Below are 22479 nucleotides of genomic sequence, written 5' to 3' on the forward strand. Positions count from 1 at the left end.
CCGAAGAATAATACAACAGAGTTGATAAATCTAGTTGTAGCTATTTTACCTAGCCAAAATGCATGTTCTCCAACAACATCAATAGAGGCTAGATAAAATACAGTACCTCTCCAAATAATATGCGTAGTTACTATTCGCAAGGCATTGTTTTTCTATTACTTTCTTCGAAGAAAAATAAAAAGTAAGAACGAGAAAATGCAAAAGAAAAAAAAGAAACAAAAACAATACATAGTTTAATATAGAGAATAACTTCTTCTTTTTTTGTAATGATAGAGAATAACTTATTCACAGATGAAACAACGGTTGAGATATGTTTTTAAATTTTAACCGGCAATAAATATTTCTAACCGATAATAATTCGTTTTTAATTCAGATCGTTCAAAACACTTTTGAACACACGATATTGAACTTCGTAAAACTTAATTTACGAAGCCTTCGTAATAAGTTTTTCTCTTTAATATATAATAGATGATAGGTAAAATATAGCAGTAATTGTTGGAGTTTGGAAAATAAAAAATGTGACTAGTTAAGCCCCCTTCTGCATCTTGTTCAAATGGGTGACTAATTAAACTTTAAAAAAGCATTTTTTTGACTACTAAAAATACCGCGTAGTCAAAGTAGTCAAAGTCTCTGTAGTAGTTGGCAACGACCAAGACCTCAATAATCACATTAAGATTAGAATTGGAAAATTTCAAGATGCCGCCCAAACTTTACACTCAATGTTTGATATACTCTCAAACTTTAACAAACTTTAATTTTACTCCCAAACCACGCTTCCGTTATTCAATTAATTCCCAGCCGTCCACTTCTATCAAATTGAAAGCGGAAAATGGAGACATGAACATTAAAGGTGAAGGAGAACTGTTAGATGACATATTTGGATAGGAAATTACACCTTTGAGTGAGTGTTAGGGTTGTAAATGAATCGAGCAGCTCGCGAACTCGGCTCGTTAAGGCTCGGTTCGACTCGGTTCGTTTAGTAAACGAGCTGAACTCGAGCTCCAGTATTCGGCTTGTTTACTAAACGAGCCAAGTAGAGCTCGGCTCGTTGAGAGAGACTCAACTCAATTAAAGAGACTTGTTTAGTAAATAACTAAGATCGGCTCGTTAAAACTCAAGCTCGAGCTTTTGACTCGTTAAATAAACAAGCCGAAGCTCGGTTAGGCTCGACTCGTTTACACCCCTACAACAGTGAGTCTCACACCCCACACTTTTCACTTGTACCCCAACAAAGTTTAACTAGTAACTTCATATTCCACCATCAGAATTCTTTTCCTCATTTCTTCTTGTTCGGTTTATGATACCTCTAAACTAAACCCTAAAATCTGATTTCAATTGTGTTTCACCCTGATTTCAAGAGCTGACAGTTGACCCCTAAGAGATGGGATGTTGAATCTAGTGTGGATCCTTATAATTGGTTTAGTTTGGACCATTTATTGGGTACCAAGATCGGAGGCTCCACCTTTGGCAGCTCCGGCCGCCGCCACAGTGCGGCTGATCTCCTTGGCTATGCCAAAACTTTCAATACAAGAGTTGTTGTCCACGTGAGTGTCGAGATGGTTCTTGTAGCCTTAGATTCGGCTCATGCCATGTGACCATTTTCCGTTTTTTAAAAGTCGGGTATCACCATTAATGTTCATGTCATCATTTTCTGTTTTCAATTTAACAGGAGTGGATGACAGAGGTTAATTGAATAACGGAAGTGTAGTTTGAGAATAAAATTGAAGTTTGTTAAAGTTTAAAAATCTATTAGATATTGAATGCAAAATTTGAGAGGTATTTTGAAATTTTCCCTATTCATAATGTGATTGAGGTCTTGGTCGTTGCCAGCTACTACAAGCAGGACCACATGTATTTGTAGTAGTGTCCTCTTTCTCATTCTGTGGTAACTGGTAAGCACTACACCCTTCTCTTCTCTTGTCTTCCACCATTTCATTTCTGTTTAGCCCCAAATTCAGTTTTTAGACGGAAAAACATGGCTGAGAGTCTTGCAGCTGCCATCCTGATCCCTGCTGCTCAGACAATCCTGGATGCCTTGATTCCACTTGTAACCCAGCAGATTAACCTGGCATGGACTTTCAAACAAGACCTCCGAAAGCTCCAAAGAAGATTGGAGAACATCGAAGCTCTACTGCGTGATGCTGAGAAAGGGAAAATACCATCAGAAGCCCTGAAAAAGTGGCTAAAGAGTCTCAAGTCGGTGACCTGCGATGCGGAGAATGTGCTGGGTGAGTTTGCATATGAAGCTCTTCGAAAGAAGTTGGAGGTAGGAAACCGGATGAGGCACAAGGTACGCAACTTCTTCTCGCCCTCTAATCCGTTGGCATTTCGTATCAAGATGGCTAATAGGGTGAACAATATCAATGGATTATTGGACGAGATTAGTAAAGAAGCACGTGATATGGGTCTTACACCTGCGGACCAGCTCACCGGTGCTTTTGTTCCGCCTAGTGAGCATAGGCCAACTACACCTTTTGTAGACAAATCACGTTGTGTGGGGAGGGATCATGATGTCGTAGTAGTAAGAAACATGTTACTTGGCTCTAAAGATGATTTATCTGTCATTGCTATTGTAGGAATGCCTGGGCTTGGGAAAACAACACTGGCCCAGTTAGTTTACCATGATAAGGAGGTTGTGGGGCATTTTAGCGGTTACAAAATGTGGATTTGTGTCTCTGATGATTTCAGGGTTGAAAGGTTATTGAATGAGATGGTGGAATGTCTTTTTAAGGGGGAATCCAAGATGTCAAATATTGGAGCAATAGTAGAAAAGCTTGGAGAAAAACTGAAAGGAAAGAGATACTTACTCGTGTTAGACGATGTTTGGAATACGAATACACAAATATGGGAACAATTGATAAGTTCTTTGAAAGGTATAGAGGGCACCAACGGGGGCAAAATTATAGTTACAACTCGTACTGAGGAGGTGGTAAACGCAATGAGGGTGCCCCAATCTCTTACCCATCCTTTGCATAAACTGTCAGATAAAGATAGTTGGACCATGTTTAGGGAAAGAGCATTTGCAAATAGAGAACCAAGAGAAATTCAAACTCTAGAAGAAATTGGTAGAAGAATGGTAGAAAAGTGTAAGGGTGTGCCATTGGCGATAAAGTCATTAGGAGGCTTATTGTACGACAAGAAACTTCTATCAGAGTGGGAGTCCATTGAGGAGAGTGAATTATGGAGAGTTAAGGGTGAAATTCTTCCAGCGTTAAGGCTTAGTTTCCATCACCTACCCTTCCCAAGTTTGAAACAATGTTTTGCTTATTGTTCAATTTTTCCAAAGGACCAATTACTGATAAAGGATGTCCTGATTCAGCTTTGGATGAGTCTAGGTTATCTTCAGTCTCTTCCAGGGAAAAATATGGAAATGGAAGATGTAGGCAATGAATATTTTGATATCTTGTTGCGCAATTCACTATTACAAGATGCTGTCTTGGATGAGAATAACGATATTATTGCTTGCAAGATGCATGATCTCGTACATGATCTTGCTCTTGATGTCTCAGAGGGTAGTTGTTTGACTTTGGAAGCTAGTAAGGTTAAAGACCATCCCGAGGTTCAACACTTGTCATTGTGTCTCAACGAAGAAACAAGGTTAGAATTTTCAGACAGAACTGTTGGGAAGCTAAGGTCAGTATTTTTAACTGGAAATCTCCCCCAAAATATTGAACATGTCAAATCTATCCGTGCCTTGAGTATAGTAGAATATGATGGGAAAGAGTTGTCGAGTTCTATATGCAAGTTCATACATCTAAAATATCTTGACCTCTCGAAGTCTTCTTTTGAAAAAGTGCCCAATTCTATCACCCAGCTCTACAATTTGGAAACACTGAGGTTGCCACCGTTTTCAAATATTTTAGAAGAGATTCAGACAGAGTTCCATAAGTTGGTTAGCTTGAGACATATTTGTGTGGAAGATACAGAAAATAGTAGCAAAATGATTCCAACCATGATAGGGCATTTGACTTCTTTGCAAACATTACCATTCTTTTTTGTGGGTAAGGATCAAGGCCATAAAATTGAAGAGCTGGGAAGTTTAAGCAACCTAAGAGGTAGATTAATTGTTTACGATCTCCAGCACGTGAAAGACCAGGAAGAAGCAAATAGAGCCAACATGTCCGGAAAAACAAAAATTACAGAGTTGAGATTTCATTGGGATACGGACTATGAAAACTCGAACATTGAGTACAATGATGTCTTGGAAGGACTTAAACCTCACAAGAATCTTAGGCGTTTAATGGTTAAAGATTTCGGAGGGCGAAGATTGGCATCATGGATGAGGAGTAGAGATGATCAGTCGCTTCAAAATTTGGTGAAGATTGAACTAATTGGCTGCAAAGTTTGTGAAGATATCCCAATACTTGGACACCTTCCGCACCTTGAAGTTGTTGAAATGGTAGAATTGGATAATGTGGAAATCATTGGTCCTGATTTCTATGGATTTGATGAACGAACTGTTGCTGGTAGAAGTACTACTGTGGCTGCACCAACACAAGTAGTATTTCCGGCATTGAGGAAACTCACTATTCGTGGTATGCAGAAGCTAAAAGAGTGGTCGGATGTATCGTCATTGTCTCTTGCAACCACGAGTATGATGGAGTTCTTCCCTCGTCTCGAGGATTTGTATATCTCTGAATGCCCTAACTTGATTACCATTCCAGGTCATTTGTTATGCATTCAAGATTTACATATTGTTTCGGACGAGGGGTTTTCAGATTTAAGGGCAAGGGTCTATAAGTATAGACCCGGTTCGACCATAGTGGTAGATCGGGATGCGAAAAATATTGGAACTCTAATTGAACATTTGCTGGGAAAGAGCAGCAAGTTCCTAAGACATCTGGTAATAGCGGAATTGAAGGAGTTGTGTTGTTTACCAAAACAACTACTAAACCTAGCTTCCCTTGAGCTTTTAAAAATAACACGGTGCCCCAATCTGATGTACATAGGCGAAGAAGAAACAGGAGCGGAATTCAACAGCTGCCTAACGTCCCTTCAAGAGCTTTCAATTAGGTCGTGCTCAAAGTTGAGATACTTGCCAAAGGGGTTGCTACAACCGACCCTCGTAAGATTGGATATGTATGCGTGTCACAATTTAATGGAGGCCAGCCCTGATGAATTGCACAACCTCACGTCCCTTGAGGAGCTGGACTTGAAAAACTGTAACTCACGGTGGGAGAGGTGTTGGGGTGAGGGGCAGTTCTGTTTGACCAGCCTTCGAAAGTTGGATATTGGTTACTTCTCAGAGCAGCTAGATTATTTCCCCTGGCCAGAGGTTGAGATAGCCAAAGCTCAAAACCCGCAACATTACCCATTCATGTTCCTAGAATCTCTGGAGATATGGGGATGGCGAAAGCTCAAGTTCCTTCCCGATCATCTTCAGCACCTCACTTCCTTAAGAAAGCTGCGAATTTGTGGTTTCGATGGGTTGAAAGCTCTACCAGAGTGGTTGGGTAACTTTTCATCTCTTCAATCATTGACTCTCCAGTGGTGCAGTAAACTGAAGAGTTTGCCCTCACTGGGAAAATTTCGGCTTCTCAAGAATTTAAAATCTCTGACTATATTCGGTTGTCCCCTCCTAAAGGAAAGATGCAAAGAAGGGGGAGAAGAGTATTGCAAAATTGCTAGTATTCCATCGCTCAAAGTAGACTAGCTACGGTAACCTCTCTCTCTCTCTCTCTCTCTCTCTCTCTCTCTCTCTCTCTCTCTCTCTCTTGTGTTTCTATCTGTGTGATTCTGGTGCATGTGGAAAATACAGAGAAGCGTTATCTAACCTAAATTTTTGGGCATGATGTGTTGGGTTTTCAGGTTATTAGCCAGACCACATTTAACGGTTCCCTCTGCAATTCTATTCCATCAATATAAACCATTGAAAGTCCCCTGCCAACCATGTAATTCCTTGCTTTCTGCTTTTTCTTTAGTTTGCAGTTTTATTAACATCTCTGGCCAATGCGAATAATTTGCTCAATGAACTTATTGATAGTTCAAATCCAGCTGTTTGGTTTATGGGACGTCCGGTGACAATGGAAGAACAGCGGTGATGACACCACGTGAAATAACGCCATTGAAGAAAAAGGTATGTGAACGGTAGTCTGCTTATCATTTAAATCCTTGAATTGAACTGGACTCGAGAACATGTCTTCCATTCAAATAGTGCTCAGTGCACAAACTGAAAAGCAAGAGGTCCAAGGGACGATGGCAAGTGTAAAATTAACATTGCAATCGTACCTTCTTGGAGAATCTCTAAGATTAGGCAACAAACTAAATGTGCTCTTTGTTTGTTTCTTGTTCAAAAAATTTCTTAAGCATTCTTTCTGTTTTGCAGAATGCTTGGAAGTTGGAATGCCATATGCTAGATATGTGGAAATTCAAGGCATCATTTAGGTTTTGTTCTCAAAAGTCTCATTCAAAAACTTTTTTGCACAAAGTTTTGTCTTTAGCAGTGAAATTTGTGCCGGATTGGTTCAAATTGTTCAGTAGTTTTTCCTAGCTGCTTAACTGTTTGTCCAGAGATAATAATCTTGCAACGTCAGCAGTTTTTTTTTTTGATAAGTTGCAATTTCCGCAGTTGTTTTTCTCTGCTGGAAGGTTATCGGAAAGGATTTTTGTAAAGGTAGCTTAAGGTGAAGATTTCGGTCCAAGACTCCAATGTCTGACCTCCCACTAAAGAAGCAAGCAAATATTGCATTAGCAGGCAATAGTTTTCCTTGAATTCTTATTTACATTTGATGTTATCTGTAGGCTCGATAACCTATTGGTGTCTGCCAGAATGTTTCCCAATAGCGTGATATTTTGGTGCCAAGCAGGATTGCAGAATACAGTTGCAGAGCAATCCACCCATCTTCTAAGTCATCTTGCAAGAATCAAGGAATTTATCAGGGGAATAGAACCATAGTTCTTGAGAAATAGAGTTGAGTCATCTGTACATCATAGCATCTTGTTTTCGATCAGAAACCATTAACGTGGTAGTGATCTTGTACATGCACCGGTTTCATTCGCTTTTAGGCAGAATTTCTCTGTATTTAGCATTCTCAAATTCCTTTTCGGGAAATTGTCATTCTCCTCGAAAGTCCCTGTTCCATTCCTTTTTGGGTAAAAAAGGGTTAATTGTATCGCTTGTATTGATCGATATCGGACCATTTCCATTGCTTTTATGGCTCTCTCACGATATTCCGATTTCATAGAATTTTGGCTTTTTCATTAAGAATGACGAAGAAACCATTGTATTGGCGTCTTTTTCAGCATTCTTTGCAATTTTTCTTTGACACCTGTTTCTAATAAATGGATGTGGTCACTTCACTATTTTAGGGAATTCTTTTACAAGTTCTCTAACAAATTTACTGAGGATCCAAATTTGCATTGTTTTCTTCTTCATAAATTTGGAACGCTGTTGTGCCTCTTTCAATCGAAGTTTTAATGTGTCTTTGGATTTTAGAGTCTCATTGACTAATGACATCTGTCAGAAGGAGAACTAACCACAATCTTCATCTTCAATGCTGTATCCTGTCGATCGTTTGTTTCTACGTTTCTCTTTTCGCTACGACACCTCTAGGCATTGGCTATTCAATTGCTGGATTCGTGTTGGACAACAAGAATAGTTTTTGCCTTTTCCTTTTTTTTTTCTCAAAAATTGAGGATCAACTTTTGGGGCTTTCCTGAAGTGAAGCCAATACCAGAAAGAGATTCAAAAGTTTAAGGAATACCATGAATACCAAAAACCAGGAAGAGACTTTTTCAGGTATGGAGGAACAACGAAACCGGAAAGAGAGTCGTTAGTTAAAAAAAAAAAACCCACAAATTTGGTGTGAATGAAAACGTAGTTAGGTAGATTAAACAAAAAAATGGATAGAATCAGTCAAGTTCCAAATTTAAATAACCTGCACTAGGGAATTCTTTTATAAACGTCCTCCTCTGACAAATTTATTGATGTTCCAAATTTGTGTAGTTTTCTTCTTCATAAATTTGGAACGCTGTTGTGCCTCTTACAATCGAAACTTTAAGGTGTTCTTTGGCTTTTAGAGTCTCAACGACTAATGGCATATCTCAAAAGGAGAACTAGTCACAATCTTCGGCTTTTAGAGTCTCATTCACTAATGATGACATATCTCAAAAGGAGAACTAGCCACAATCTTCGTCCCCAGTGTTGTATCATGTCAATAGTCTTTAGATCGTATGTTTCTGCATCTGACTTTTAGGTACGACGCCTTTGGGCATTGGCAATTTCAATTGGTGGACTGGAATAGAGTCATCAGTTTGACAAAAAACAAATGGTGTGAATGAAAATGTAGTTAGGTAGTTAAACAAAAAATGGATAGAATAATTCAATTTCCAACAGTATTAGTTTACCTAAAACTATAGATGAATATTTTGGCCAAATTGTAAAACCGCTTTTAAAGAAACGAAGTAAAATAAAATGATTACATATCTGTATCGGTGAGGTGTGCAGGTGTGAACTGAGTTTTTCTTGCAGTGACTCAAATGAACATTTTCTGAAACTATATCAGGGACGGATTCATGAGTGAATAGGTTTATGACGGTATCCGAACTGAGAGTTTTTCATGCAGTGACGCAAATGAACATTTTCTGAAACTATATCAGGGACAGATTCATGAGTGTACAGGTTTATGACGGTATCTATTACCATCTCTCTCTCTCTCTCTCTAGGCCAAGACAAGCACAGCTTTCTGTGCGAACACAGCCCTGTTACTATCAAAGATACTAATCAACAGGTACAAAAATAGAGCAAGGGGTGTTCAGCTAGTGTTATCTCAGGCTGCTTTTCTAAGCATAACCAATGCCAGCACTTGATAACGGATGCTTGATCGCCACGTAATGGGGCTGGCTAAGAAGGTGCATGTGCTACTCCCACTTTTCCTCCTTGAATCCAATCCCATCTGAAAATGATCACTTGGTGACGTCTCTATAGCATACATTGAAAAGGCTTCCAGTCCTCGAAGAGGAAATTATAAATGGAGGAAAGTGCATGAAAAGTCACACGAGTATAAAAGTATAAATAAACGATGACAATTCTTCTACCTTTTTTTCACTTCATTCATTAGGAGCAAATCTAGCAAAGGCCACAATATCATTAAAAAAAGAGCAGCTATATAAACCCAAGTCCCTCAAGGAGTACATGACTACACGAGTGAAAGACCGAGGTTCCAATTACACCACAAAGTTAAGCTTATGACGCAGGACTATTAAAGGAGAATGATTGGATAACAACATAGAACCGTAGGAATCTGCACCTAAAGAACCCTAAAATCCACATCTTGTGATTTTATAGGCATTCAAAACAATTTTCAATTTCATTTATGATTTAGATAAAAAAAAATGATTCCTCCAAACAACATGATGATAGAGATGAAACTAACCTAAAGAAATTCAGACATTGATACAATTGGAGGCTCGAGCGATCTAGAGCAACACTTGGTATTCTAGACTAACCCCTATGATGCATGGACACCGATACAAACACGGACACGGCGGGGGACACGCCACGTGTACATTTTTAAAATTTTTTTCCAAGTTTAAATGGCAAAATGTGGACAAAACGGAACATCCATAGTTCCAATACCATTCAAACAAAACAAGATTAATGTTTGTCAAGATTAATGTTAAATATCCTTGGAGACCGTTGAAATGTGTATCTTGCAAAGTCTTTGGCCACACCGATTGTAGTCAGCAAGTTAAGGATCCATTGCAGGTAGATACTGTGGTTCGAGTTCAGGTTCCAATGAAGCCCAAAGTCTGGGTTGTGAAGAGTGGAAGGCCTGAGGTTGGTATTAGTGTTGTTCCTGAAAGTTCAGGGGTTCCGGTTGCTTCTAAGGTGCCTGAGGTGGATGTTCCCTGTGCTAACCAATTTTTGACCTTGCAAAACATGGAGGTTCTGGTTTCTGAAGTTGATAGCACAGAGCAAGGGCTGCCTGCTGATCTTGAAAGTTCCTCTTCAGGTAGAGGAGGTAATCTGGTTACCAACACAAGCAGCTATGAAGGGCAATCTCCTGCCCCTCCTTCTATTGTTGATGAACAAACTCCTAAGGCCTTGGGCTCGAGCAGATTTGGTAAGGGTACTGCAGTCCCTGTTGACTTTGATTTCCTCCCAGATGGTCTTGGTGTTGGTATAAAGGACCCTGAAGCAGTGTTCAAAGCCTTAAATGTTATGGGCTCTTTGACGAAGGCTAGTGGGGGGAATAACCCTGGGGCAAGGAAGAGGGGCAGGAAACCTAAGAAACGATGATCAAGCTGGCTTCTTGGAATGTTAGGGGCTTGAATAACCCCATTAAGCAGGCTGAAATTAGAAAATTTATTCATGCAAATAGTTTATCTCTTATAGGGATTGTTGAGTCAAAAATTAGAAAGGAAAATATGGATCTCTCTATGAAGCATTGTATTCCTGATGGTTGGGATTATGTTCACAATGGGAATATAGGGTCTGTCGCTAGGATTGTTGTAGCTTGGAGGAAGCAAGGTGCTGTGGTAAGTAAGTTGTTTACATCAGATCAAATGATCCTCCTCTCTGTTGATATAGATATGAAGTCTTTTTTTGTCTCAGTTGTCTATGGTTCTAATCAAGTCAGTTCTAGGAAGCAGCTCTGGATTGATTTGAGGAGCTGTTTTGGTTTAGTAGGCTCCAATCCTTGGATCCTAGTTGGTGATTTCAATACTGTCCGAAGACAAACTGAAAAATCTGATCCCAGTCACTTTGATGCAAGTGCAGCTTCTGACTTCAACAGTTGCCTTGAGGACATCGAAATGGAAGATCTTAACTCTAAAGGACTTTGGTTAACATGGTCAAACAAGAGAACAGGTCACGATCATTGCAGTAGTAGACTGGATAAGGCTCTTGTCAATTCTCACTGGAAAGATTTGTACACAGAATCTGAGGCTGCTTTCCTTGTTCCAGGTATATCTGATCATAGCCCTTTGGTTGTTTCAGTTCTCCCTTACCGAGGTGGGAGGAAACCATTCAAATTCTTTAATTTCTGGATGAATCATAAGGGATTTGTTCCCCTTCTCCATCATTCTTGGGAGCAACCTGTCGAAAAACTTCGATCACCCATGCTGATGCTTTATAAAAAGTTGCGTAGACTAAAACCTTGTTTGAGATCTTTCAATAAGGAATTTTATGGAGACATTCAAAAAAGGGTCTTGCATGCTAGGGATGAGCTCCTCACTATTCAAACTCGTATTGCTAATTCCTCAGGAGATCCAATTCTTTTAGCTTATGAAAGGTTATGCTTGCTTAATTTCAATGAGCTTAGTGTAGCTGAAGAGGCCTGGTGCAGACAGAAATCTAGAGTGACGTGGCTTGAGTTGGGTGATAATAACACAAGTTTTTTTCACAAAAAAGTTGCTAGTCACAGAATGAGGAACAAAATTTTATCAATCTGCAATGAGGCTGGTACTAGATTGGAGGATCCTAATGATGTTAAACGAGCAATTTTGGGGTTCTATCAGAAGTTGTTGGGTACTAGCTTTGATCACAAGATGCAAGGGGAGAGATTAGTCTTCACCAATACTGTTCCTCCATCCTTCCAAGATCAGCTAGTATTGCCTGTAACTCCTGAAGAAGTGAAAGTGGCTATTTTTTCTATTAACGGTGATAAATCACATGGTCCGGATGGATTCAATGCCAGTTTCTTTCAAAGGAATTGGAGTTTGGTTGGCCAAGAGGTAACTGATTCTGTCATTCATTTTTTTCGATCAGGTTATCTTCTTAAAGATGTCAATGCCACTGCCCTTGCGTTAATTCCTGAGACCAGCTGCCCCCATTACAATGAAAGACTACAGACCTATTGCTTGTTGCAATGTCCTGTATAAGACTATCACTAAGATCTTAGCTAACAGACTTCAGCCCATTCTACCTCTTATTATCAACAAAGCTCAGGCTGCTTTTGTTAAGGGCAGATCAATATCAGACAACATTTTACTAATGCAAGAGCTTGTTAGAAATTATCAAAGAGATTGTGGTCTTCCTAGATGTGCAATAAAGATAGACTTAATGAAAACCTATGATTCAGTAGACTGGGAATTTTTGTTTGAAGTTATGGTAGCAATGGAGTTTCCTGCTCAGTTTATTTCCTGGATTAGGATATGCATCTCTACTGCTATGTATTCAGTGGTTATTAATGGGGAACTTGAGGGCTTCTTCAAAGGGGAAAAGGGGCTAAGGCAAGGAGACCCTATTTCTCCTTTATCTTTTTTTGTTGGTTATGGAAGGCTTGTATGCTATCTTGCAAAGGAAAATTTCTCAGGGGCAGTTTACATTCCATCCCAAATGTAGTGAACTCTCCATTTCCTACTTGGCATTTGCTGACGACTTATTTCTCTTGTCTGGAGCTGATTGCTCCTCTATTGGTATTATCAAGGAAGTCTTGGATGAGTTTTTTCATTCTTCTGGGTTGAAGCCAAATTTACAGAAGAGTCTTATATTCTTTTCTGGTGTTAGTAATGAGGTTAAGGATGACATTCTTCGATTACTTCCCATCCCAGAGGGCTTATTGCCTGTGAAGTATCTTGGAGTGCCTCTTATTTCTACTAGATTGAAGTATGAAGACTCTGTGCAATTAAAGGAGAACACCAAGCAAAGAATAGAAAGCTGGACAAATAGATCTCTTTCTTTTGGGGGCAGAGCTTTGCTAATCCAGTCTCATCTTTTCAGCATGCAAACATATTGGTGCTCATTGTTTGTCCTACCACAGAAAATTGAGGAAGAGGTGGAAGCAATGCTTAGAGCATTTCTTTGGTCTGGGCTTAATCTAAAGAAGACAGGGGCTAAAGTGCAGTGGCTGGATGTTTGTTCTCCAAAATCTGAAGGTGGTTTGGGTTTCAAATCCTTGAAATTGTGGAATAAAGCATCCATGATGAGGCACCTTTGGGCTCTAAGTAAAAGGAGAACACTCTGTGGGTTCAATGGGTTCATACCTATATTATAAAAGGCGGCAACTTCTGGTACATGCCCATTCCTTATGACTGTTCTTGGACAGTTAGAAAGCTCATGAAGTTAAGAGATTTGGGGCATAAATTTGTAAAGCACACAATAGGCAATGGGAAGGCCACTTTCTTGTGGTTGGACAATTGGCATCCAAATGGCCCTCTTTACAAACTCTTTGATGACAGAACTTTATCCAGGCTGGGCCTTTCTCTTTATGATAAAGTCAGCTCTATTATTGCTAACGGTGCTTGGCATTGGCCTAGACCTCGTAATAGGATTATTCAGCAGATTCAAAATTCTATTCCTGACTCTTTCATCCCACATGACGATAGGGAGGATGTGATTACTTGGATCATCTCCCGTATTGGCAGTTATTCATCTAAGCACACTTGGGAAACTCAGAGAAATAGGAGACCCAAGGTGTGTTGGTCTTCACTTGTTTGGTTCTCCAAAAACGTCCCCAAGTGGGCATTTATTTTGTGGATTGCTTGCTTGAGAAAGCTTGCCACTAAAGATAGACTTAGAAGGTGGGGACCGCCTATTGACCCCCTCTGTAGTCTTTGTTCTTAGCATGATGAATCAGCCAATCATTTATTCTTTCAATGTAATTTCTCAAGACAGGTTTGGCGTTCAGTTCTAAGCCAATTTGAAGTTCACAGAAGGCTAGGAAATTGGGAGACGAACTTATATGGGCTATGGGTTACTGTAAAGGTAATAGCACTCCTCTTCAAGCTGTCTTTAGCTGCAAGGGTGTATTATATTTGGCTTGAGAGAAACTCTAGGGTGTTTGGGGGAAGGCCAATGAATTCCGATGTGATTTTTGCTCGCATAGAAGACAATTTGAGACTTCGGGTCAGCTCTTGGAAACATATTCCTAATTCAACGGAAAACCAAAGATTTTGTCATCTTTGGAATATCTCTCCTCGAATTCTAGGTATTACCACTTGTTAAGAGTGGTTTGATTCTTTTGTAGTTTGTAATAGGTTTTTCTTTGTACAGTTTTTTCCTGTGTAGTGGGGTTATCCTTGTAGTTTTTGGATGGTTGGTTATAAAATGCATCATTTACCCCAAAAAAAAAAAAGTTCAATACAACCCAATTGAAAACAAAAATTACAATTTGACCCGCGAAATTTTCTAAAAAATCACAATTTGGCCCCCAAAATTTTTGTAAAAAATTACAATTTGACCCCACCGTGTCCTTATCGGTGTCCCCCATGTCCCCCTAAAAAATTTAAAATAAATTATTGGACACATCATGTGGCATGTCAAACACGTGTCCGTGTTTAGACACTGCGATACGTCAATCTCTAGAGACGTCGGTGCTTCATAGACTAACCCTAACGAGAAGAAACTAAGATAACAATTATATTTGCTACATAATGTCCAAATGGCTAATATAAATATTAATAAAACCAACTTCCTCTAGGATCACATACAAATAGCCCGTGGGCGTGGGGTGATGATGCTTCCCATTCATCGGATAGCTCTGGCGGAAACTGTAATATAATTTGGTTCCCTTTCATAGATCACAACCCTTCCCCCCCAACCTGTTTAGGAAATCCTGGTTTCGTCCCTAACGGCATCACACTTGATTTCCCTGAAACATGTAAATGCAGAAAAAGTCACTTTCCCTCTTTTTAGCAATAAAACTAGATACAACAACAACAAAACCCATGTAGTCCCCAATCATTAGGGGTATGGACGGGGGAAGATTGGAGATAGACCTAACCTTTTGGCAATATCCACAAAGTGGCTGCTTTCAGAATACCACTGAAATAGTGGCCCCACTATACCTATTTTGCTGTGAAACCATGCCCCCAAATCAAAGTCAAATGGCATCAAAGAGGACAGGCCTAGAGACCCAATTCAATTTCTGTGCATATTACGATGCTTCCTTCATTGATAGTCCAGAGCAATAAAACCAGATAAGAAACATAAAAGTGCTTCCAACAAGACAAGTACCAAGCAACTACCCTCAACCTTTGAATGCAGTTATGTTCATGGATGGACTCAATACATAGGCTCTGACGATGCATATATTCACGAGTGCATCAATCTGGCTGAGATTCCCCGTATGCTCTTGAATTTAACCCATTTCTAGTGCTTTCAGGTTTCATTAGTCTCCATGTTCCTTCTCACCAATAATCTCCGCAAGAACACTTCCCATCTCTAAAATGGTGAAACCGGCCGCTGTCCATCACAATGATCTCTCTCCCCATAATCTTAGCAATAAACTTGTTTGCTACGTGGCAGTCATCACACTCGAAGATTCTTTGTCACGAGGATTGTAATCCCTACCGGAGTAGAAATGATACCAAATGCTATAGCAAGTCTCTCACTGTGTGCTGTTCAAAAAAATGTCTCTCACTGTGGCTACGCAATAACTCTCTTTTGCTCCTCCTCAACATCATGCAGCACCTCATTTGTGTCCACGACATAACCTTCCCTTTCCATTACCTCTAGAAGAAATGTCATTACCTCATTTATCTTGTCATAATACGGGTGGGATTTGTCTCCAGCAACAAAAGCATGTACCTTGTTATTAACTTCAATCCAACTACAAGCAGGTTTCTTCCTCATACCCTTATCCCTCACGATAGTTCTCAATTTTTCTGCTTCTTTCCACCTCCCAGCAGCTGAATATGTGTTTGACAGAAGGACATAAGCTACCACGTTATTAGGATCAAGTGTAAATATTTTCTCTGCAACCTTTTCTGCCACTTCAGTATTTTTGTGAACTCTACAAGAAGCTAACAATGTCAACCAAACACTCCCTTCCGGTTTAGTATGCATCCTAGAAATGAACCCATAGGCTTCCTCCAATTTTCCTGCTCGACCAAGAAGGTCTGCAACTGAAGCATAGTGTTCTAAGCCAGGAGAAATACCATAATCATGGATCATACTGTTGAAATATTGCAAACCTTCTTCAACCAGTTTGGCATGACTACAAGCGGCCAAAACAGCAACAAATGCCACAGAGTTAGGTTTCACACCTCCCATCTCCATCTGCTTGAACAAGGAGATTGCCTCATCGGCATGCCCATGTAAAGCACATCCCATAATCATTGCTGTCCATGACACAATATCAATTTGCTCCATGTTATTGAAAATCCACCTCGCGGTCTTAATGTTTCCACATCTAGCATACATGTCCACAAGCGAGCTAGCTATAAACACGTTGTCATCAAATCCACCTCTAATTATACAACCATGGAGTTGTTTTCCAAGATGTACCGTCGTCAAGTGAGCACAAGCCGGCATTATGCTTGAAAAGGTAACATTCACAGGTTTAATCTTAGCCAACAACATCTTCCGAAACAATTTCAGGCCTTCATCAAAAGCACCATTTTGCACACACCCTGCAATAACAGAACTCCAAGAGACAATATCGCCTTGAGGCAACAGGTTAAATACTTTACATGAATCTTCCACCCGTGTGCAGTTTGCATACATGTCAATCAAGCTACTTCCAATAAATCCATTTGTATCCAACCCATGTCTAATGGCATACCCATGAATTTCCTTTCCCTTCATTACGCCCACATATTCTGCAAAGATAGGGAGGACACTAGATAAAGTGAATGGATCTGGCTGCAAATTGGCTTTACCCATCTCCCTGACCATGTATAGAGCTTCCTTGTACAACCCATTTTGTGCATTTCCTGCAATCAGTGTATTCCATGAAACAAGATCTCTTTTTGGCATCATTTCAAAAACTTTTCTAACACTATCCAAGCGTAAAGCCTCCTTTTCTCCGTTCCTCCTCGACACTTCATAACTCATCCCTAAACGATCAAAACCTGCTGTTTGTTTGTTACTTGGAGGCAATGCATAGTTCATTTTCTTTGAGCAACCCATAATATCATCACCCGAAACACATTTTTCCAATTCATTGCCCAATAATTCATTTGAATTACTACCAAAACTCTCACAGCTCGGTAAATCTCTTTCCAAATTTCTCCTGAAATATGGCATATTTCCATCGCTAGTAACCTCAAAATGCACATCATTGCCAACCATCTTCCCTAGTTTAGGCATTTTATCAAACACTTGACCAGCAACATCACCCAACCCACCAATTCTACCGAAAGTTTCCAACTTTGAATACATGTTCATGAGTGCATTCCCCGTGAACAAATCAAAATCAATACCAAGACGGATAGAGCACCCGTGAACCGACTCACCAAACCTCAAATCCACCAAATGGGTGCATGATTTTATGACAGAAGGGAATACATTGTGATCTGGGTACACACCGGAATCCCACATTTTAACAAAAGCGGTTAGGGTTTGGAGGAAAAGACCATTGGAAGTGTAATACCTGATGATAGACTTCCAAGCTCCAAGAGAGGGGGGTGAAGAAGGGTGAAGGGTGTTGAACACAATGAGTGATTCGTGATTGAGGTTCAAGTGTGTGGTGGCGTTGGTTTTGACGATTTGGGCGTGGAGCTGTTGGGCTAGGGATTTTGTTTTGATGGAGGATGGGTTTTTCAGAACGGTTTTGGGGAGAGATTGAATTGAACTCATCAGGGTCTGCCTCCTCTGTTTTTTGGTGAAGAGAATTGAATCCTGTCTGTCCAGCTTTTGGTAGGTGGACGATAATAATAATATACTTTTGGTATTTTTCTTTCGGTATTATGTTTTTTTTTTTTTTTTTTCTAAATTTTTGCTCTTGTTTTTTAACTTCAATTTTTTTTATTTATTTATCCGCATCTTTAAAATGTTTTATTTTTTTGGATCAATACCCAGTCTCGACAAGAGAAGTTAAAAGTAAAGACCAAAAGCAGCAAAATAATTTACTAAAAACAGAAAAATACCTAAAAGTTAACGTTATATAGTAAAACTCCACGGAAACCCCTTCATCTATGTATGTTTTCCACGGAGATCCCCTAATGTTTAAAATCTCCTATACAGATCTACTCATCTATAACCGTTAACCAATTAATTTCTTTCTTTCAAATGACAGTTAAGTATCAACAAACATACATAGATACTCCTCTACCCATCCCCCCAACCCCCAAAGTGCATGCGCTTACCATTGTTTTAAAACACCCATCTCAGTCAAATCAAACCAAGTTTTTTATTTCTTTAATCCCCCAACAAATTAAAACAGTCTTTCAAACACTTCATAAGCACCCAAATACAGTATTGACATCAATCGCCAATAAATCAAAGTAAAATTTTTAATTGAGTTTTCACCTCAAAATCAAACAAGCTTGATTGGAATGAGACGAAATGGTATTGGTGTTGCTTTGGGGTTGGCTATGAAGAAGTTTTAGGGCAAGGGACGGAGAAAGTAGCAATCGCTTAAATCTATTTTTCAATTCATAGGTGACCCTACAATATAATTGTGATTTGAGGAGAGAGAGAGAGGAGGAAACTGGAAACTTTCCCATTTTGTTAAAAACGAACAGAGAGAGAGAGAGAGAGAGAGAGAGAGAGAGAGAGGGGGGGGATAGATTTGTTTTTAATTTTGATGTATGAATGGGGTGGCACAGGATTTCATTCATTCTTTTTTCTTTTTGTTTTGATCGGCGGTTTCATTCCATTATGCGCTTCCTCCCTATAGAACATTTCATGTAGACAATATCATTCCATTATGCTCTTCCTCACTATAAAACATTTCATGTAGACGATATCGCCAACTCTACCACAGCAAAAAGGTAATTCTCCTCTTGTAAAATTTGCATTTTGCATTTTTCTGAAAAAAATAAAAATGAAAAAAATATTACATGGGTCATCACGAGTAGTACGGCTTTATGTAGCAAGATGAATGATTCGAGAAACAAAGAAAAATTGCAGACATTTGCAAACAATTACCTTCTGTCTTACCAAATAAACTATCAATGAAAACTCATTATCTATCATAGAGCCAGAGAATTTCTGCACAAGCCAATGCAACAAACGACGGTGCTGTTATCATATCATAGACGCCCTTAAAAAAAACATCATATCGCAGACATGCAAATTTCAGCAGAAAACATAATCCATCTAACAGGCTTGGTTCCATATAAATACTGAAGTTTCTACTAACAAGTACAAACAATAAGCAAACTATGATCTCCAAACTCAGCTAAAAGACGACGAGAATTAGCAAATAAAACTCAGATTCATTTAGCTGTGTAACAGGGGCGACGCCATGGCAAGCTGTGTAATGATATACATCCCTCGACAGAGAGAAAGCACATACAAGGACATCAACTGAAGTTGTAGGCTCACAGTGGAGTGATCAATCGCCCAAACAACAAAAATCACAATAGGAGAAACAAAACTCGAAGATCAAAGCTCTTAAATTAAATTTTGGGGTTGTTATCATGAATCCTGGTTTTGAGATAGTAAACATGAGAAACAACAATGGGTATTGCACACATTTTTTTCTGATGCTTGACAAAGGGGGAAGAAATACACACCAACTATAAAAAGTAAAAGAATATTCTATATACTGTGATATACTAATTTACAAGACCAAGGTACAAGTTAACCGATGGGTATATCCTCACACGCTTGAATGTGCCAAATTGCAAGCAGCAGTGAAACAAAAAGCTGTCCAGTTGAAGAGATGAATGACTCTGGCCCGTCGGGTTCATACACAATTAAGTGAGGCTTACACAGGTTCACTTTGTTTTGAAACGTCTAGTCGCGGAGGCAAGAGGTTGAGAAAGCTTCCTTGAGCTGGTTGGTTCATAGCAGTCTCTGAGTCATTATCTGTGAAAATGTTACCCAAGCCATTAAATCAAAGTTCATCCCAAAAATCAAGCCAAAAAAGAAAACTACATCTTGAACATTGAAAGGTTCATTCTGCGAGTTTCATCTTTTTCTAATTATCCTACATCGTTCCATTTTACGCTCAGTTCATGTAGAAATGCTCAGTGTAGCCTGTATAACTAGAATATTGTAATACCAAGTCGTTATTCGCATGTCATTCTAAAAATCATGTAGTCATGAAGCAACAAAACGATTGAGAGAGAGAGAGAAAGAGAGTACCAAAAAGGGATTTTACTGTGGGCCTCTTAGGTTTGTTGCTCTTCTTCTTCAATTCAGCTGAAAATAGGACACACGTCATAAAACCCATCACAAGGAGGTCAGAAATATTGGGCCAAATTAAGAAAAGCTTCTTTTTGAGCATGCCATAAGAAAATCAGAGATGCTCTTCTTTTTTTCATCTTTCCTAAAGCAAATGGTCAGTCATGTGGTTAACCATCTTTTATCAACTTCTTGTGGTCAAACACCATTGTTTCAGAAGAAATGTGGCCGGACTAATTGCGAAAAGTAGTCACTTGCAATGAGAACTTAACGCATTGAAATGACTATATACGACACATCATAGAAAGGTTGATGCATCCTTTAAGCATTTTCAACCATGGTTAGCTTTATCCCCCAGTAAGAATAACAAAATGGAGGGGAACAAAGCAAAAACAAATAAAATTGGAAAGAATGCACAGGCCACAACAATAACAATCTTCATGCCTTCATCTTCTCGTGATATGCACTTTTATGGCAGGACAAAATTCAGATAAAGGAGGAAAACACAAATGTATGTAGGATTGTGTCAAACGACGAGGTAAATACCGATGCCAGGTACTTCATGATCATTTACAATTTCAAAGTTCTTATAGGTGTAGCCCACAAAATTGACGTCCTTAGAGGAGAGCATCTGCGGCAGAAGAGAAGTATAGAGTAAGAAAACATATTAATATGTAGATGTCATAAAGACTTGTCAACAACAAAATCTATAATGAGAGGATGACTTTGCCATGCTTTTCCACAATTTGTACATCAACAATGAAAGCCAATACAATGAGTACCCTAGGTATAGATTCACTATTAAACTAAATAAAGTTGCATCAGATTCCAAGACCAATCCATTACCAGTGACAAATGTTTAGTCTCGTTAAAGAGGTCACTACAGTTTCTGGGTGCTATCCACCAAATAAGGCCATCATAAAAATAGTTGCCCTCCCTCGCTCTCGGTCCCCGCCTAGGCGCTAGGCTGTGGTCCGACGCCTAGATTAGACAGCCGACTAGTCGGGCGCCTAGTCCCCGCCTAGGTGCTAGGCGCCCCTTTTCCGCCCAACTAGTGCCTAGCGAGTTTTAGAACATTGGCTTTTACTAAACAGAACGACGCCGGAATGTAGAACATACTAACGCTGGAGATGGTGTAGGCAGTGTAGCAACTGAATTGAAGCCTAAAAAACCGGTGTGTTTCTATACCGGACGGGATCTGAAAAACCACCGGAATGCCTGAAACAGAGCAGTATTTCAGCCGGAATAGAACATTTCCTGAGTGTCCCGTTTTATTGCTGGTACTGCTACAGTATATCTCGGCGGGTACTGTACGAGATTGATAACTTTGGTCATAAAACAAAAATTTTTGGGACACATTATAGCCCAAAAGGCCCACACCTCTATCAACGCATCCCAAAAGTAAAAGTTGCTAATTCACAATGAAATCTTAACCCCTCACTAAAATAAAATAAAAAAAGAAACAAAAAGAAAAAAAAAGAAAAAAAAAATACTAGCAATAGAAGTTTTGATAATAATAGTAATAACAGTAATAAAACAAAAACAACACAAAACAAGGTTTTTTTCCCCCTTTTCCAGAAAGAGGAACTATTATTTTTTTTTTTTTGATCAATAGCAAATTTCATTTCAAGAAGCCCAACGGCACTTACATGAAATAATCAAAACAGTCGGAAAGAGCTAAATCTACTGAAAGCTAGGAAACGAGCAAACCACAAAGGGCATACAAGCTCATAGACGCATTACTGCAAAAGCAGACCAACACGATGCGGCGTAGGGTCCATCCTAGCAACGGTAGATGAGCAACCCAGAGCTCAAACCATTAGAACGGTCCTTTAATGGCTAATGTTGGCTTTCACGGCGAGAGGGACGAATTCCTCACAGCTGCAAAGGGAAGCTCCAAAGCGAGTTTCTGCTGGCACTTTGAAACTCCGGGCGCGGTAGCAGACCAGACAACCCACAACAAGCCAGACCTCCTTGCAAGCACACAAACCGGGATCTGGAATCCAGACCGGACAGAAACCAACCACCAAAACTCATTCAACAGCTACAGCACCGGAGGCAGCCGAAACCAGACGGTATACACCGACAACAGCCGACCACATCACAACACCACTACCGAAAAGTGAGATCCAGCAGCCGCCACCACACAGAAAAATTATTACCCACCACCGGCACCCACCGGATCTAGGAATACCAGACCGGGACAAAAATCCAGACGGAGGAGGACCTCGCCGGAGAAGAAAAGGCACAAAAAAACGGCCCAAAACAGACTAAACCTCCACAAACCCTAATTATTACCTGCCAACAGAAGACCAACAGAGCCCCACTGCCTCCGAAGCCCCATGAACCAGATCCGAGCTCGCTTTGGAAAACACCACGGCACACGAGCCGCCAGAGCTGAGCTGCGTCGCCGGGGTCGCCTGGGCTGAAGACAGTGAAGCTGGAAAAGAGGAGGGAAAGCAGAACTGAGATCTGCGGCGCCGGAAGGAGGACGAGGGGGGAGGAGAAGGAGGGAGCGG

At 39.9% G+C, this 22479-nt stretch overlaps 3 protein-coding genes and 1 non-coding gene across 8 annotated transcripts in view; 1 reads left to right on the forward strand and 3 right to left on the reverse strand.

Annotated features, from left to right (window-relative positions):
* LOC131322163 (uncharacterized) overlaps positions 1 to 22479 on the reverse strand; it is a 38801-nt gene that overhangs the window by 2346 nt on the left and 13976 nt on the right. The window contains exons 12-14 of one of the 4 annotated variants that reach the window (XM_058353396.1): positions 20507 to 20591; positions 19922 to 19978; positions 19206 to 19642 (exon numbers count right to left, since the gene is read on the reverse strand). In XM_058353396.1, coding sequence (XP_058209379.1) covers positions 19542 to 19642; positions 19922 to 19978; positions 20507 to 20591 — 243 coding nt within the window. In that variant the 3' untranslated portion in view covers positions 19206 to 19541. Of the gene's footprint in view, positions 1 to 12626; positions 12667 to 13199; positions 13225 to 19205; positions 19643 to 19921; positions 19979 to 20506; positions 20592 to 22479 lie in introns of those variants that run through there. The other 3 variants (XM_058353397.1, XM_058353399.1, XM_058353398.1) reach the window with 3 other exon arrangements.
* On the forward strand, positions 1873 to 7154 carry LOC131322158 (disease resistance protein RGA2-like). The gene is made up of 3 exons (XM_058353389.1): positions 1873 to 5658; positions 5809 to 5891; positions 5995 to 7154. The coding sequence occupies exon 1, from the start codon at positions 1976 to 1978 to the stop codon at positions 5651 to 5653; it is 3678 nt and encodes a 1225-aa protein (XP_058209372.1). The 5' UTR covers positions 1873 to 1975; the 3' UTR covers positions 5654 to 5658; positions 5809 to 5891; positions 5995 to 7154.
* LOC131322162 (putative pentatricopeptide repeat-containing protein At3g23330) lies at positions 14315 to 17546 on the reverse strand. Of its 2 annotated transcripts, none has more exons than XM_058353394.1 (2): positions 14667 to 17546; positions 14315 to 14534 (listed from the first exon to the last, which is right to left on the reverse strand). In XM_058353394.1, the coding sequence occupies exon 1, from the start codon at positions 17462 to 17464 to the stop codon at positions 15311 to 15313; it is 2154 nt and encodes a 717-aa protein (XP_058209377.1). In that variant the 5' UTR covers positions 17465 to 17546; the 3' UTR covers positions 14315 to 14534; positions 14667 to 15310. The 2 variants fall into 2 exon arrangements, with proteins under 2 accessions (XP_058209377.1, XP_058209378.1); XM_058353395.1 differs by having other exon boundaries at positions 14501 to 15146; positions 15184 to 17546.
* On the reverse strand, positions 14732 to 14839 carry LOC131324916 (small nucleolar RNA snoR100). The gene has a single exon (XR_009199501.1). It is a non-coding gene; the product is annotated as a small nucleolar RNA snoR100 (small nucleolar RNA).

Source organism: Rhododendron vialii, chromosome 4a, assembly GCF_030253575.1.
Source record: "Rhododendron vialii isolate Sample 1 chromosome 4a, ASM3025357v1".
In the NCBI taxonomy this organism is placed as follows: Eukaryota; Viridiplantae; Streptophyta; class Magnoliopsida; order Ericales; family Ericaceae; genus Rhododendron; species Rhododendron vialii.